Raw genomic sequence first — 11,843 nt, 5'->3', positions numbered from 1 at the left:
TTAAAGAACAAATACATACCTTTCCAGACTTAAAACTCTGTTTCTCGTCTTGTTTTGATGGCAGTGACATTTATGTACATTCTTGGAGCCGTCATTCACCTGCAATGTCCTGATGCTAAGCTACTGCATTTCAAAACTTTTTTCTGCATCACTTGTTACTCGCGCAGGCATTCCCATGCAAAAGTGAAGCTTTTGTAGAAAAATTGTAGTTTGGCTCTGTTCCACCAGGGGCTGGCTCTAAAACAGAGTCAATCCCCATAGACTCCTTTGTTAAGAAGGGAAACTTCACAGCAGAAACACAGTCAATGAATTTAACGCTTGAATTAGATCCGTCATACTTATAAGTAGAGTACCAATTTAGAAGTTTGGACACATTTTCCCATTAAATGACTGGGATTCCTTTGTTGATAGAATGACAGATGCTGGTGTTGAGAAGGATGAAATAGATTTGGGAGCGGGCAGCAGCGAACCATCTGATGATGAACCGGGCGTGGACTGCGGAGAAATCTGGGGAAGCTTCAAACTGGATCTCTTAAGAGGTTGTGGAATTACAGGGATTATTTTACATAACCATCATCTTATCATTGCATTAATTATCATTTCATCAAAGTGTTTATTGAAGTTGCTGGCATTATGTTATAATTTATATTATAGGGGTTATCATAATCAAATATTAACATTTTTATTACAGGTGCAGTTATAACTACTTTAAAATGATTGAGTTAAATATATATGTATCATAACTCATATGCTGAGTATATTGGTATAGTAAAATAGTAGCTGAGCAAAGGCCTGAATGTATTCAGCTTCTTGTTGCATTTGAGTTTGCTTAGTTACAGGTGACGGAAGGATGTCCAGCCCATGGTGACCTCAAAGGTCTTAGATCATCACCATATTCTTAAGAGGATGCCAGAAAGAGGAACCTCTATGTTGCATTTAATTCTTAAAATACATGAATGTTCTGTACATGCAAATTATGTGCTTGTAAACGCAAGAAGGGGCGTTACAATACCCTGATGTTATAAAAGCAATCTAGAGTGTATTTTGGGTAGAGATGTACAACTGTTTGGCAGTTTACACCTCTCCACGCTGCGTGCATTCATTAAAATCAATTGTTTGATTGACCTCTTCTGGACCATCATTGTTTTACTCTCGTCCTCAATTTTGAACCCGTAACATTTGGTGCATTGGCCGAGGGTTGAGGGAGAAAAGTTGGAGGTTGAGACTGAGAGGGTCCAAGGTGCTCAAACAGGCAGACACGAGTCAGTGGTCGAAGTGAGTGGACATAAGCCGGCTTATTCAAAGGTAAGGCACTACCTGTTGAATTATTTCCAAACAGTGCTGAATTGGTTCTGACAAAATTGAAAGTCTACTCACTGAAAATTACTGGTAAAGGTCTGTTTTGATTTTGGTGAAAATCTCATGAGAATTGAAGTTGAAGCAATGATAATGTAAGGTTAAGTGACAGTACTGATTAAAGGAAATGCAGTTGGACTGCTAAGGAAAGAGAATTTAAAGTAGTTGGACTACTGAATTTAGGATATAGGTCATTTGAAATCTGTATATGGTAATACAGTCATAATTGAATATAAAGCTGGGCTTGGACATCAATAAAGTCGGTTTGGTGGTTTCATAGGATGTCTTTAAAAACATAATTAAATTTCTGTAGAACGGAACTGTGGGAAGTTCTAAGAAAGTGCATTTCTCGGAGGTGACGCTCCCAATTTCCTGAGGACGCTCAGGATTTTCCGTTGGACGGGATAGTCCGATTGGCAATCGTGGAGAACTTGGGAACCTCCAAAATAGCTAGTGGTTGGACCACTTGACCGTTTGGAACGGTGTTTGCACTTTGTTTGGGTAATAAAGGTTGGACCTTGGGCGTTGGACGCTTTTAAATTGACTTAGGAACTTTAGCAATTAGACCAGACACAGGTTGGACCTGATACTGGGTCATTGATTATCAAAAACTTGGAGTTTGTCCCTTGGAGGGTTAATTCAAATTTTGTCTAAATTCTGTAGGTTGTGCAATCTAAGGCCTTGTAAATATTTGATCTATGAGACGTCTCTGTATTATAATTTGACTGTTTGTATATAGATTGTGTCTGCCACGGGCACTGCAGCAGGCTGGTTATTTTGAGAGTGTGTCTGTGTCTATGTAAATGAGATGCCTGTGACTTATTTAGAGTGACATTTCCTGTTTACGAATGAGTGGCTAATGACTGACTGCAGAGCCTGGGTTTATGACGACTTCAATCCGTGTTTTAAGGGAAGAAATGCAGTTTATGTTTATTATATTTGTGTGACTGTTGTTGATTATGATAAGTATTTCATGATAACTGTAGAATATGAGTATGGGGTTTGCTTGACACGTGTCTGTACTAGGTAAAACTGTGTAAGACTGATAGGAAGTTTATAGAGACTGCTAGACATTGCTGATGCATGTACTTAAGACGCTGGTTTTGTTTATTATAATATGTAAGTAAAGTTTTATTTCTTTCCAGGACTGTATGACTTTTTGCGGGGTTTTGAGATAGGATACATAAACTGTTGATACTTAAGACCGCTACCTGGGTTCTGACAAGTGAAATTGAATTTGAGATAATTTAATTAATAAAGATGTCTGTAAGCGATGTGTGTTTTGGGGTGTCGAAGTAAGATGTTTTAGGATTTTTAGATGGGTTCTGTTTCAGTTTGAGATAATATATACAGTTACATTTTCTGTGTGTGTGTTGTTGAGTGACAACATGCGCAGTTTAAATTGGGCGCTGTTCCTTCCTCTTTTTAGTTTCAAAACACAAAGGCTGTTAGATTAAAAATTACTTTGTGAGGAACGGTTTGACTTTTGACTAGGGAAATAATATGCTTACTTTTGGGTCTATGAAGATATTTGACCTTCAGTGATGTTATGAGAGGTTTCAGTTTTCCTTTTCTTTTTTCTTTTGACTTGCTCTTTCTGATCATGGAAGGCATGTCCAAGATACTCGTATGAAAGCGTATTTCGAGTGATTTTAATTGTGTGAATGCTGTCAGTATTTGATTTGAGTGACTGTGTGATTTGTCTGAGTAAGTGAAAAGGGGGAGTTTGAAAGAAAAGGCAGTGTGTGAGACGATTACTGAATGACTAAAGAGGTTAGAACCTGTAAACGTGTGTAAAAACAAAGGAGTTAGATTAGTTTGAAGAACAGGAAATATGGCTCTGTGTACCGGGGCTGCAGCGACAGGAAATAGTGAACAGGAACTTTGCATGCCCATATATGGGAACTGAGTGTGTACAGAAAGAACACAGAGAGACAGACGAGGCCCATGGAGCAAATGAAGCCTTTAAGAAAAATGAATATATTACTAATAGTATGCTTTAGTGTGTCAATACAGGTGGACTCTCTCAACATTGCAACCTTGAGTTCAGCAGCAGAAAAGTAGATTAAAAGAATTGGGAGAATAAGCCAGTTTTTGGCTCGAAATTGTGCGGCTGGATCTCTCACTTTGTCCCTGAAGCGGAGAAGAAACGCAAAGGACAGTCAATTTCCTGATGAAGATCGATAGAACATCGTGGATGTGAAGAAGTAACGGAAGCTAAAAGACAGTGCACGCGAAAGCAGTAACACTGACAACGACTGATGAGTCCAGCAGCATGACAGAAAGCACGAGATGCAACATGCATGCTGGTGAAGAACAGCGTGATATGTCTGCTTGAAGGCACTGACTGTCATATTTGCCAAGCTTGGAGCAATCTTGGAAGAAAAGACTGAAAAGATGAATGGAGAAGAAAACAGAGCAAATGAAAATAAGACTGAAGGAAGAGGAAATACTGAAAGATCAAAACAGAGGAGAAACAGACTGTGTTTGCTGGGGCTCTGAAGCCCGAACAGGACACTGTGAATGAAAAGGACCAGTGAGAGATGAAGCTGGACGAGTTTGACTGCGAGAAGATAGGAGATGATTGGATTGAAATTGAACCCTGAACCCATGAATTGTTTAGGGATGTCCACCATATCACAACAAAGAGGTAAACAATACAAAAGGTAAAGATAATCAAAATAATTGACAATTATATTAATGAATAGAAAACACACATATACCAATTGTTACATGTGAGATTATTTTTGAAACGAATCAGAAGTGAGATAGTTTGAATCTAGAGCTCAGTGAAAAGATGCATAAATTAAATATGAATACATGAAAATGCAATGAATATATAAGGATGCAATGAAGAAAACAGCTTACACTGCATTTACATGACCACATAACGCAAGGAAGAACACGCTTACATACATGGCATAATTGGTATTTTTGACTAGAAAAAGAGAAATGGGTCGTTTAGGCGTCCGTGATAATAATGAAAATGTTTTAGTTTGTTATTTTTAGGGGCAAGCAGACCTGGACCAATTCTCCAGATCCAGGAGTCGATGAAACTACAGGTTAACATGAATGGATATGTTAAGGCAAGTTTCTGGTTGAATTGTTTACAGTGTCCAGGAACCTGACAGCAAGCCCTAACTGGGGGTGGAAGACCAGCAGGGCTGTGATTTAAGGTGGGGAAGTAAAATTTGGGTTAGTGATTGGGGGACGGAGAAAACTGACTCTTTAACTGGAGAATGGGAAAGTGTCTGTGAGACTGTGAAGCCATATATGCAAAATAGCACACACAAACATACGCAATGAAGATCGGCTTGCTACTTGTATGAGTGATAGAATGGTGTGAATGTTGAATAAACTGATTAAACTAGTTTAAAAGGGTGACTTAGCAGTGCTTTTGCACTGAGTGATCAAAACAAGTGATTAGTATAGAAAGAAAATGAAAATAATTGAATAGTGGCATGAGGTTTAAAAAGTATTTCTTTTGCCAAGTTAAATTGTTGAGATATGGCTGAGTATGGAAAAAGTTTGAGAGCTCGTGTGAATGTGGACAGAGGAGCTTGCTGTGTGGGTGTGATTGAGGCCTTAAAGGAGGGGTAGATTGTTCAGAGGTGCAAATTTGATTAGGAGGTTTATAAATTAGTGTTGACACATTGTTGTAAGATCTTAGGCTGAATCTGAGTATGGTAAAGTGCCTAAAGGGGGATATTGTTGTGTACGAAACGGTGCAGCTTTTGGCGAGGTTTTCAGTGTGTCGAACGGGTGAAATTTCAGATTGTTGAAGATTTTTGAGGTTGTTGTTTTATTTTTAATAGAGGGAGTTTTGATAAACATGGACATGTCTAAAAGGGCCCATAGTTTTTATAACAGTGCACTTAGAAAAAACCTGTCAGGTGATTTTGTTTTGTACTTTGATGAGCTAATAATCAGCTCTCTTTTTTCATTTTTGTTCCTCTTTTTTCATTTTTGTTCTAAGCAGGCCTGGAAGAGAGTGAACGGACGGCGTTGACAAAATTACCAAGTACGAAAATCAGGTGGGCATTACAGAATTATAATTGATTACAATCAGAGACTGATTGGCGGCGAGTCCCTGTCTAAAAATGGATTGATCGATTCAATCCAGTCAAAACTATAGAGAACTATTTTCCTAAAAAGGAAAACGAAATAAAACAAATGATTGAGCTCATTTTGCTGATGTGGAGCATCTGATGACGTGCGCAGAGGGCTGCAGATCAGCAAAATATCATGTGTGAATGCATGGGAGTGAATGTGAGTGATGGGACCAAGAGGGGAAATAAATAACAGGTTGACAAACAGGACAAGTGGGAGACTTAAATCTGGGGATGCTGATTTTGGGATATTGATGTGTGCGTTGAGAAAATTATTTACTGGGGTTGGATTATGTTATTACATTATAGAATGCTAAATGCTAAAAGGGAAACATTGATGTAACTTAAGTTACCATGAACGGAGGGGACACATGATCAATAACTGTTCTGTGTAAGTTTATTTTGGGTTATAACACAGGTTGGATCATCAGTGGAGAAAGTGAGTATAAAAGGTGATGTTCTGGTTAACACACAGGCTTTTGTTTATAGGACGTTTCAAGGATGCAGGCTGTGGATGGAGCCAAGAAAGGATTTGACATGATGATTAATTTGATTTCATTCCTTAAATACAGGTTTGAAACTCCGGAGCATTTATACATAATATGATAGGACTAAACTCTTCTTTTAATTCCCTAACCTAAGTGAAGGATTTTGAGTTTGTAACACATGAGATGTGTCACAAAAAGGGGGGTGTTAATATATGCGATTAGCTACATGAAAGGTGCTCTTTTAGGGTTACTAAGCAAATGTCTACGTGACCTTTCTGAGTTCTGAGAATAACTCTGTTAAGTGGACAGGAAACACGTCGAGACAGCAATATAGGGCAAATATGTTTGAGCTTGTAATTAAATGTGGGGCTTAAAAAGAGGAAGCAAATTTGGTACAGGACGTACTTGAGATGATCAGAAGTAAACGGGGTAAAAGGGGGTGTAGCATCAGGGCAGTTCACAGCCTGGCGTAAACGCAAGGTGCTGTTACACAGCTTAAGTTATTTGGGTGATTTATTTTATGACAAAATAATAAGGAAATATTGAAAATATACAACACGTTGAGGAGATCTCTTTTGTTATATGCCTCTCTGGAGCTTCTCTCCTGATGCTACTCCACCAAAAGAAGTTTATTCATAGAGACTATGTCAGCTCCCAAACAGACAACAACAAACCAAGACTAGCAAAAAAGAATCTGAATATAAATAATAACAAATAAAGAACAATACAGAATCCAAATCTGAACCAAAGAACGAAATAGTGAAATGTGGATTATTGGGTTTTTCTCTGTATATATGAAGTATTTGTAATGTGTATCTGCTAATGAAGGCTTGTAGAGGCCAGTTTATACTCACAAACGAGTGCTTAGCCAGACTGAAAAACAGGAAGCTGTAGTGCACAAGGCATATTAATAGATATAGACACAAAAGAGGAACTCCCCATATAAACAACGTTCAAAAATGTGTGAAGTATAAAGTACCGAAATAACACTATATAAGTCACAGCTGATGATTCTAATGTTAGAGAGCTCTTGCAACTGGCGTCTGAGCTGTGCAGAGGTCTCTCTTAAGACAGGTACTTATGTAGGTTAGCATGAGGTTGAGTTAATTTTATACACAATGCATAACTGTGCTTGTTTAGAGTTGATGTTCTATCCAAGAGGGTTTTAAGCTTCACTGGTGAGAGTGTCCAGGTGATACATGTTGAGGGAAGATGAGAACATAGCAGGTGAATTGCATGCACGCTTACAAACACACATGATTTATATATAGGCCAGGCCAAAGGCCTGGACTTGATGCAGCTTTCAACTTTACAGCTCCTAACTTGCAGGAATGGCGGGGAGTGTAATGAATGAATGCAAAACATGCTTACAAGCACAAACATGACAGGGGTTTATTTTACAGGGTAAAGGTGGACCACAGGTTGCTTTGTTTCTGCTTAGCAACTACTGAGGTAAATGGTGTTAAAGATAAATATGCAATAAGTGAACAGGAAATGTGTGAGGGTGAGCCGGGTGAAACAAAATGTTGTAGATAATGGAAACTTGTCTAACGGGTATTAACAGTAACCTTGGCATGTTATGTATATGCTTGAGGCCAAAAGAGGCATAAATCCAGATAGAAAATTTTGAAGTGTGCTTTTTAGCGGAGATTTAGGCTGACATGGGGATGGTGTGCATTTTACTTGGGTTGTGTTTAATAAGACTAAAAGCGTTGCTCACACACATAAAGAGTATTGAGATTAAAAAAAGTTAATATAATGGATAGAGCCCAGAACAGGATAATACATAAGTAAAATCAAATGTAATGTTTGATTTCACTTTTATTGGGAAACAATCAGGCTAGAAATGTGAGTAACCTATGTTTAAACTGTGAAAACACTCTCCACATACATTAAAACTGTGCAACTCTGAGTGGGCAATGTAATGAAGCAACTGTTACATATTTGCATTAAACTAGCCAACATAGACTCACCACAAAATGATGTAGGATGTTGCCCTGCAGCGGGGGCAGAAAATCATTTGCAAACCAGGGATCTTATGTTGATTATTATATTCTTACTTATGTACACACACACACATAGAAGGGAAAATTTCAAAACAAAACAAAAAACAACTTCGCTTAACCTGTCAAGCACAGGAGCAAAATAAAAATCTTTTTGGGCTTTGTTAAAATTTCTTTAGTAAAAGTGTAAAAGGCCAAACCTAGGAAGTTCGGCAAACAGGAAAGTTCCTTGAGTATCAGGAGTTAATAGTCAGGAAACATTTCTCACATTAACGCCTTATATCTGACAAATCATTGACTCATAGATGCAGATAGACATACAAGTGCACATACATCCAGATGTGCATTTAGACATTAAAAGTGTAGAGACATGTACACACAGATTGGCAAACCGGTACAGAGTCTAGCTGAAGAGCTTAACAAAGCAGACGTGGCAGTAGGGTTTGTGATTTTGCCTGATATGATATTGTGAACCAACTTTGAATAATGACAGGAACCTGAGATGAACACAGTAGGTTAGTAAGGTGTAGCAGAGAGAGGTTGTTTGTTTTCTATCCCTTACAGGAGAAGATTTCCACTAGAGAGGGACCCAGAAAAGGAGCAGAGACCACTTAAGCATGAAGTGTTTTCAAGTGGGAGCTGGTGTTTTATTGCTGGACCACCTAGAGGACATGAGGTTGTTGTCGGATTTGCTGAGTCAGGGGGCGGCTAGAGAGGGTCAGAGCGAAGGTAGTGGACCTGGGAATAGTGTAGTGACGTCTTTGGAAGACGTCAAAAGGGGGAATTGTGGAATTACAGGGATTATTTTACATAACCATCATCTTATCATTGCATTAATTATCATTTCATCAAAGTGTTTATTGAAGTTGCTGGCATTATGTTATAATTTATATTATAGGGGTTATCATAATCAAATATTAACATTTTTATTACAGGTGCAGTTATAACTACTTTAAAATGATTGAGTTAAATATATATGTATCATAACTCATATGCTGAGTATATTGGTATAGTAAAATAGTAGCTGAGCAAAGGCCTGAATGTATTCAGCTTCTTGTTGCATTTGAGTTTGCTTAGTTACAGGTGACGGAAGGATGTCCAGCCCATGGTGACCTCAAAGGTCTTAGATCATCACCATATTCTTAAGAGGATGCCAGAAAGAGGAACCTCTATGTTGCATTTAATTCTTAAAATACATGAATGTTCTGTACATGCAAATTATGTGCTTGTAAACGCAAGAAGGGGCGTTACAATACCCTGATGTTATAAAAGCAATCTAGAGTGTATTTTGGGTAGAGATGTACAACTGTTTGGCAGTTTACACCTCTCCACGCTGCGTGCATTCATTAAAATCAATTGTTTGATTGACCTCTTCTGGACCATCATTGTTTTACTCTCGTCCTCAATTTTGAACCCGTAACAAGGTTCAGCCAAATTAATCACCTTTTTCATTGTCTTCATGAGTTCTGGCACATCTATATATAGTAAATTAATAAAAAATGATTACCAGAATGGTTTATACATAGACTAGAGTGACTTTTTCAAATATATTGGCTGTTTAATTGTTAAATTAGTGATAGGAAGTGATACCTTGGACAAGCAACTCCTTCAGTTTATCATTCTCTTCTTTCAGGTCTTGGATCTTCCGCTTTAGATCAACTACTGTCTTTTTTGGACTTTTTTCACCATAAGCAACTGAAGGCGGTGAATGACTGTACATTGCAAGGAATTCTTGTGCAGGGTCTTTCTTTGAAGGAGCCTTTGAGTTCTGGACATGAAAAAAGATAGCGAGAGAGAAGAGGAATTGACATAAAAAAGTCAAAGCTGCCATAAAAGTTATGAATCTAAAGTGTAAAGACAACAGATTCAATAGCTGTGCCCCAAAGTGTAGGTTGCATACTTCAAAGAGCTGATTTCTTAGCCACATACAGTACCAGTCAAAAGTTTGTACACATTTTACAATTAAATATAATGGGAAAGTGTGTCCAAACTTTTGACTGGTACTGCACATCACAGAACTGTAACTAGGCTATGTTCCAAAGATTGGGCTCATTTGAATACAGTAAAAAAAAAAGGCTTACCATTCCTCAATTTAGGAGGCTACAAGTGATTTTTTCCTTTAACAAATCCTGACAATCATTGTATGCAAATGACGTTTGTATGCAGTAGAATAGGGGGGCCACTGGTGGAGTTCCTTTTCTTAAATGTAAATATGTTTCAGTTTTAAAATTATATCTGATCTGAAAAAGGTAAAAATCAGTAAAATATATATTTTTTTAGGGAAAGAGAAGTACTACAGTCATTGCTTGGTGACAGAAATGGTGTGTAACATAATAGAAAGATGGTGAGGATGTACAGACATAACCAGGAAATGCTACTTACAGGCTACACTGTCCCGTTTCATAAGGCTATAGCCTGCATAGACTCCATCCAATGGTAGATGTACAATACAACAGTGTCAACCACTTAAAGGAGCCATCACCTAAAATGTTTCCTTTTCCACATGAAAACATGTATATAATGGTTTCCTAATGATTGGCACTGGCCAAGAAGCCAATATTTAAAGATGGAGTGTTTAGATAACATGTAAAACACGGATACTACAAAACGGTTCCAAGTGAAATGTCACCTTGAGTTGCAATGGCTGGGACAGAATCTGAGTCTCATTTGGATCGGAGTCATCAGAATCATCCTGATAGTTTTCAGGATGGACATTTTCCTTCAGCAGTGCATTAATTTTCCGAGCTGCCTCAAAACTAGTAGCTAGAGGACAAAGGAGGAAACAAAAAGACATTACAACAATCCGCTTATTACTCCACAGGTTTTTTTTGTTTTTTTTTAAAACAGACTATGTTGTGTTTTCAGGTAATTGCAGTAATGAATGTTATTTTTTACTCCTGACTAAAAACGCAACTGAACACTGGAATGGTTCTTTTACCTGTGTGAAAGAGAAAAGAGAACATGTGTATATGGGATAGAGAAAGAGAAGAAGACTGCAGTAACAGTGCCTAGTTTTGTGTTGAGTTGTGATTCACATAGTGCAGTTAGCAAAAAACAAACAATTCCTATTTCACAGAATTTCCATCCATGTGAAACATAAAATATACAACTATTCAACATCTAAAAGCAACCATCTCATTAGTCAGGGGTTAGGGTTAAAAGGAGTAGGAGCCACGTTTAGCAGATTTACTGTGTTAATATGTAAACCTTTACTTAGAGACGAGTAAAGACGAGTGATAAAATACAAAACTGTTGCGACTTTTTAAGATTAACAAAGCATCATGTATATTAAGTAAACATGTATCGTCTTGATGCATTCTCAATCATCCAGGAAAGTAAATCTCCAAAAGTTGAATCTGTTCATCTGGACGTAGCGTTTTGTGGGAGAAACGTTTCATCACTCATCCAAGTGACTTCCAAGTGACATCCAAGTGAAGTCACTTGGATGAGTGACGAAACGTTTCTCCCACAAAACGCTACATCCAGATGAACAGATTCAACTTTTGGAGAAGTAAACATGTAGTACAGTCTTCAGCTCCCTGGCAAAATGAAGTAAGCACATGACTTGAAAGAGTGAATTCAGTTTTTCTTTAGAGAACTATTTTCAAGTAGAGAAGGACATTCTACATTTCAAATCATATTAACAATTACTTACCACAGACAAAAACAACAGTGCCCCTGTAGTGTGGCCACCCTCCTCGCTGTTTCTTCCCATGGCGCCATTCAGTGACGGCCGAGTAAGTGGAAATGGGATTCCCATGCTGGTCCATCTTGGAGTCATCATACCCCCGGATGTTAAGAGTTTTTACTTCACTAAGCTTTCCATAGTCCTCCCCTTCACTCCACTGCACCACTGCAAACTTCCTCTCCTTATGTTCTGTAGTAAA

At 38.0% G+C, this 11,843-nt stretch overlaps 1 protein-coding gene across 1 annotated transcript; it reads right to left on the bottom strand.

The window, feature by feature from the left end:
* Positions 1 to 382: 382 nt before the first annotated feature.
* On the bottom strand, positions 383 to 11,843 carry LOC112847801 (uncharacterized). The gene is made up of 5 exons (XM_025910222.1): positions 11,612 to 11,843; positions 10,586 to 10,719; positions 9,547 to 9,724; positions 9,351 to 9,431; positions 383 to 531 (listed from the first exon to the last, which is right to left on the bottom strand). The coding sequence occupies exons 1-5, from the start codon at positions 11,724 to 11,726 to the stop codon at positions 383 to 385; spliced, it is 657 nt and encodes a 218-aa protein (XP_025766007.1). The 5' UTR covers positions 11,727 to 11,843.

Source organism: Oreochromis niloticus, linkage group LG9 (assembly GCF_001858045.2).
Source record: "Oreochromis niloticus isolate F11D_XX linkage group LG9, O_niloticus_UMD_NMBU, whole genome shotgun sequence".
NCBI lineage: Eukaryota > Metazoa > Chordata > Actinopteri > Cichliformes > Cichlidae > Oreochromis > Oreochromis niloticus.
The sequence above is the reverse complement of the archived record's forward strand: the minus strand, read 5'-3'. Positions and strand labels throughout refer to the sequence as shown.

Excerpts from the sequence above, each read along its gene's own strand:
- LOC112847801 (XM_025910222.1), bottom strand. The coding sequence starts at position 11,726 with ATGGACCAGCATGGGAATCCCATTTCCACTTACTCGGCCGTCACTGAA. Across the intron at positions 9,725-10,585 it reads CCCAGCCATTGCAACTCAAG|AACTCAAAGGCTCCTTCAAA; the intron begins GTGACATTTCAC and ends TTTCATGTCCAG. Across the intron at positions 9,432-9,546 it reads GAAGGAGTTGCTTGTCCAAG|ATGTGCCAGAACTCATGAAG; the intron begins GTATCACTTCCT and ends TACTATATATAG.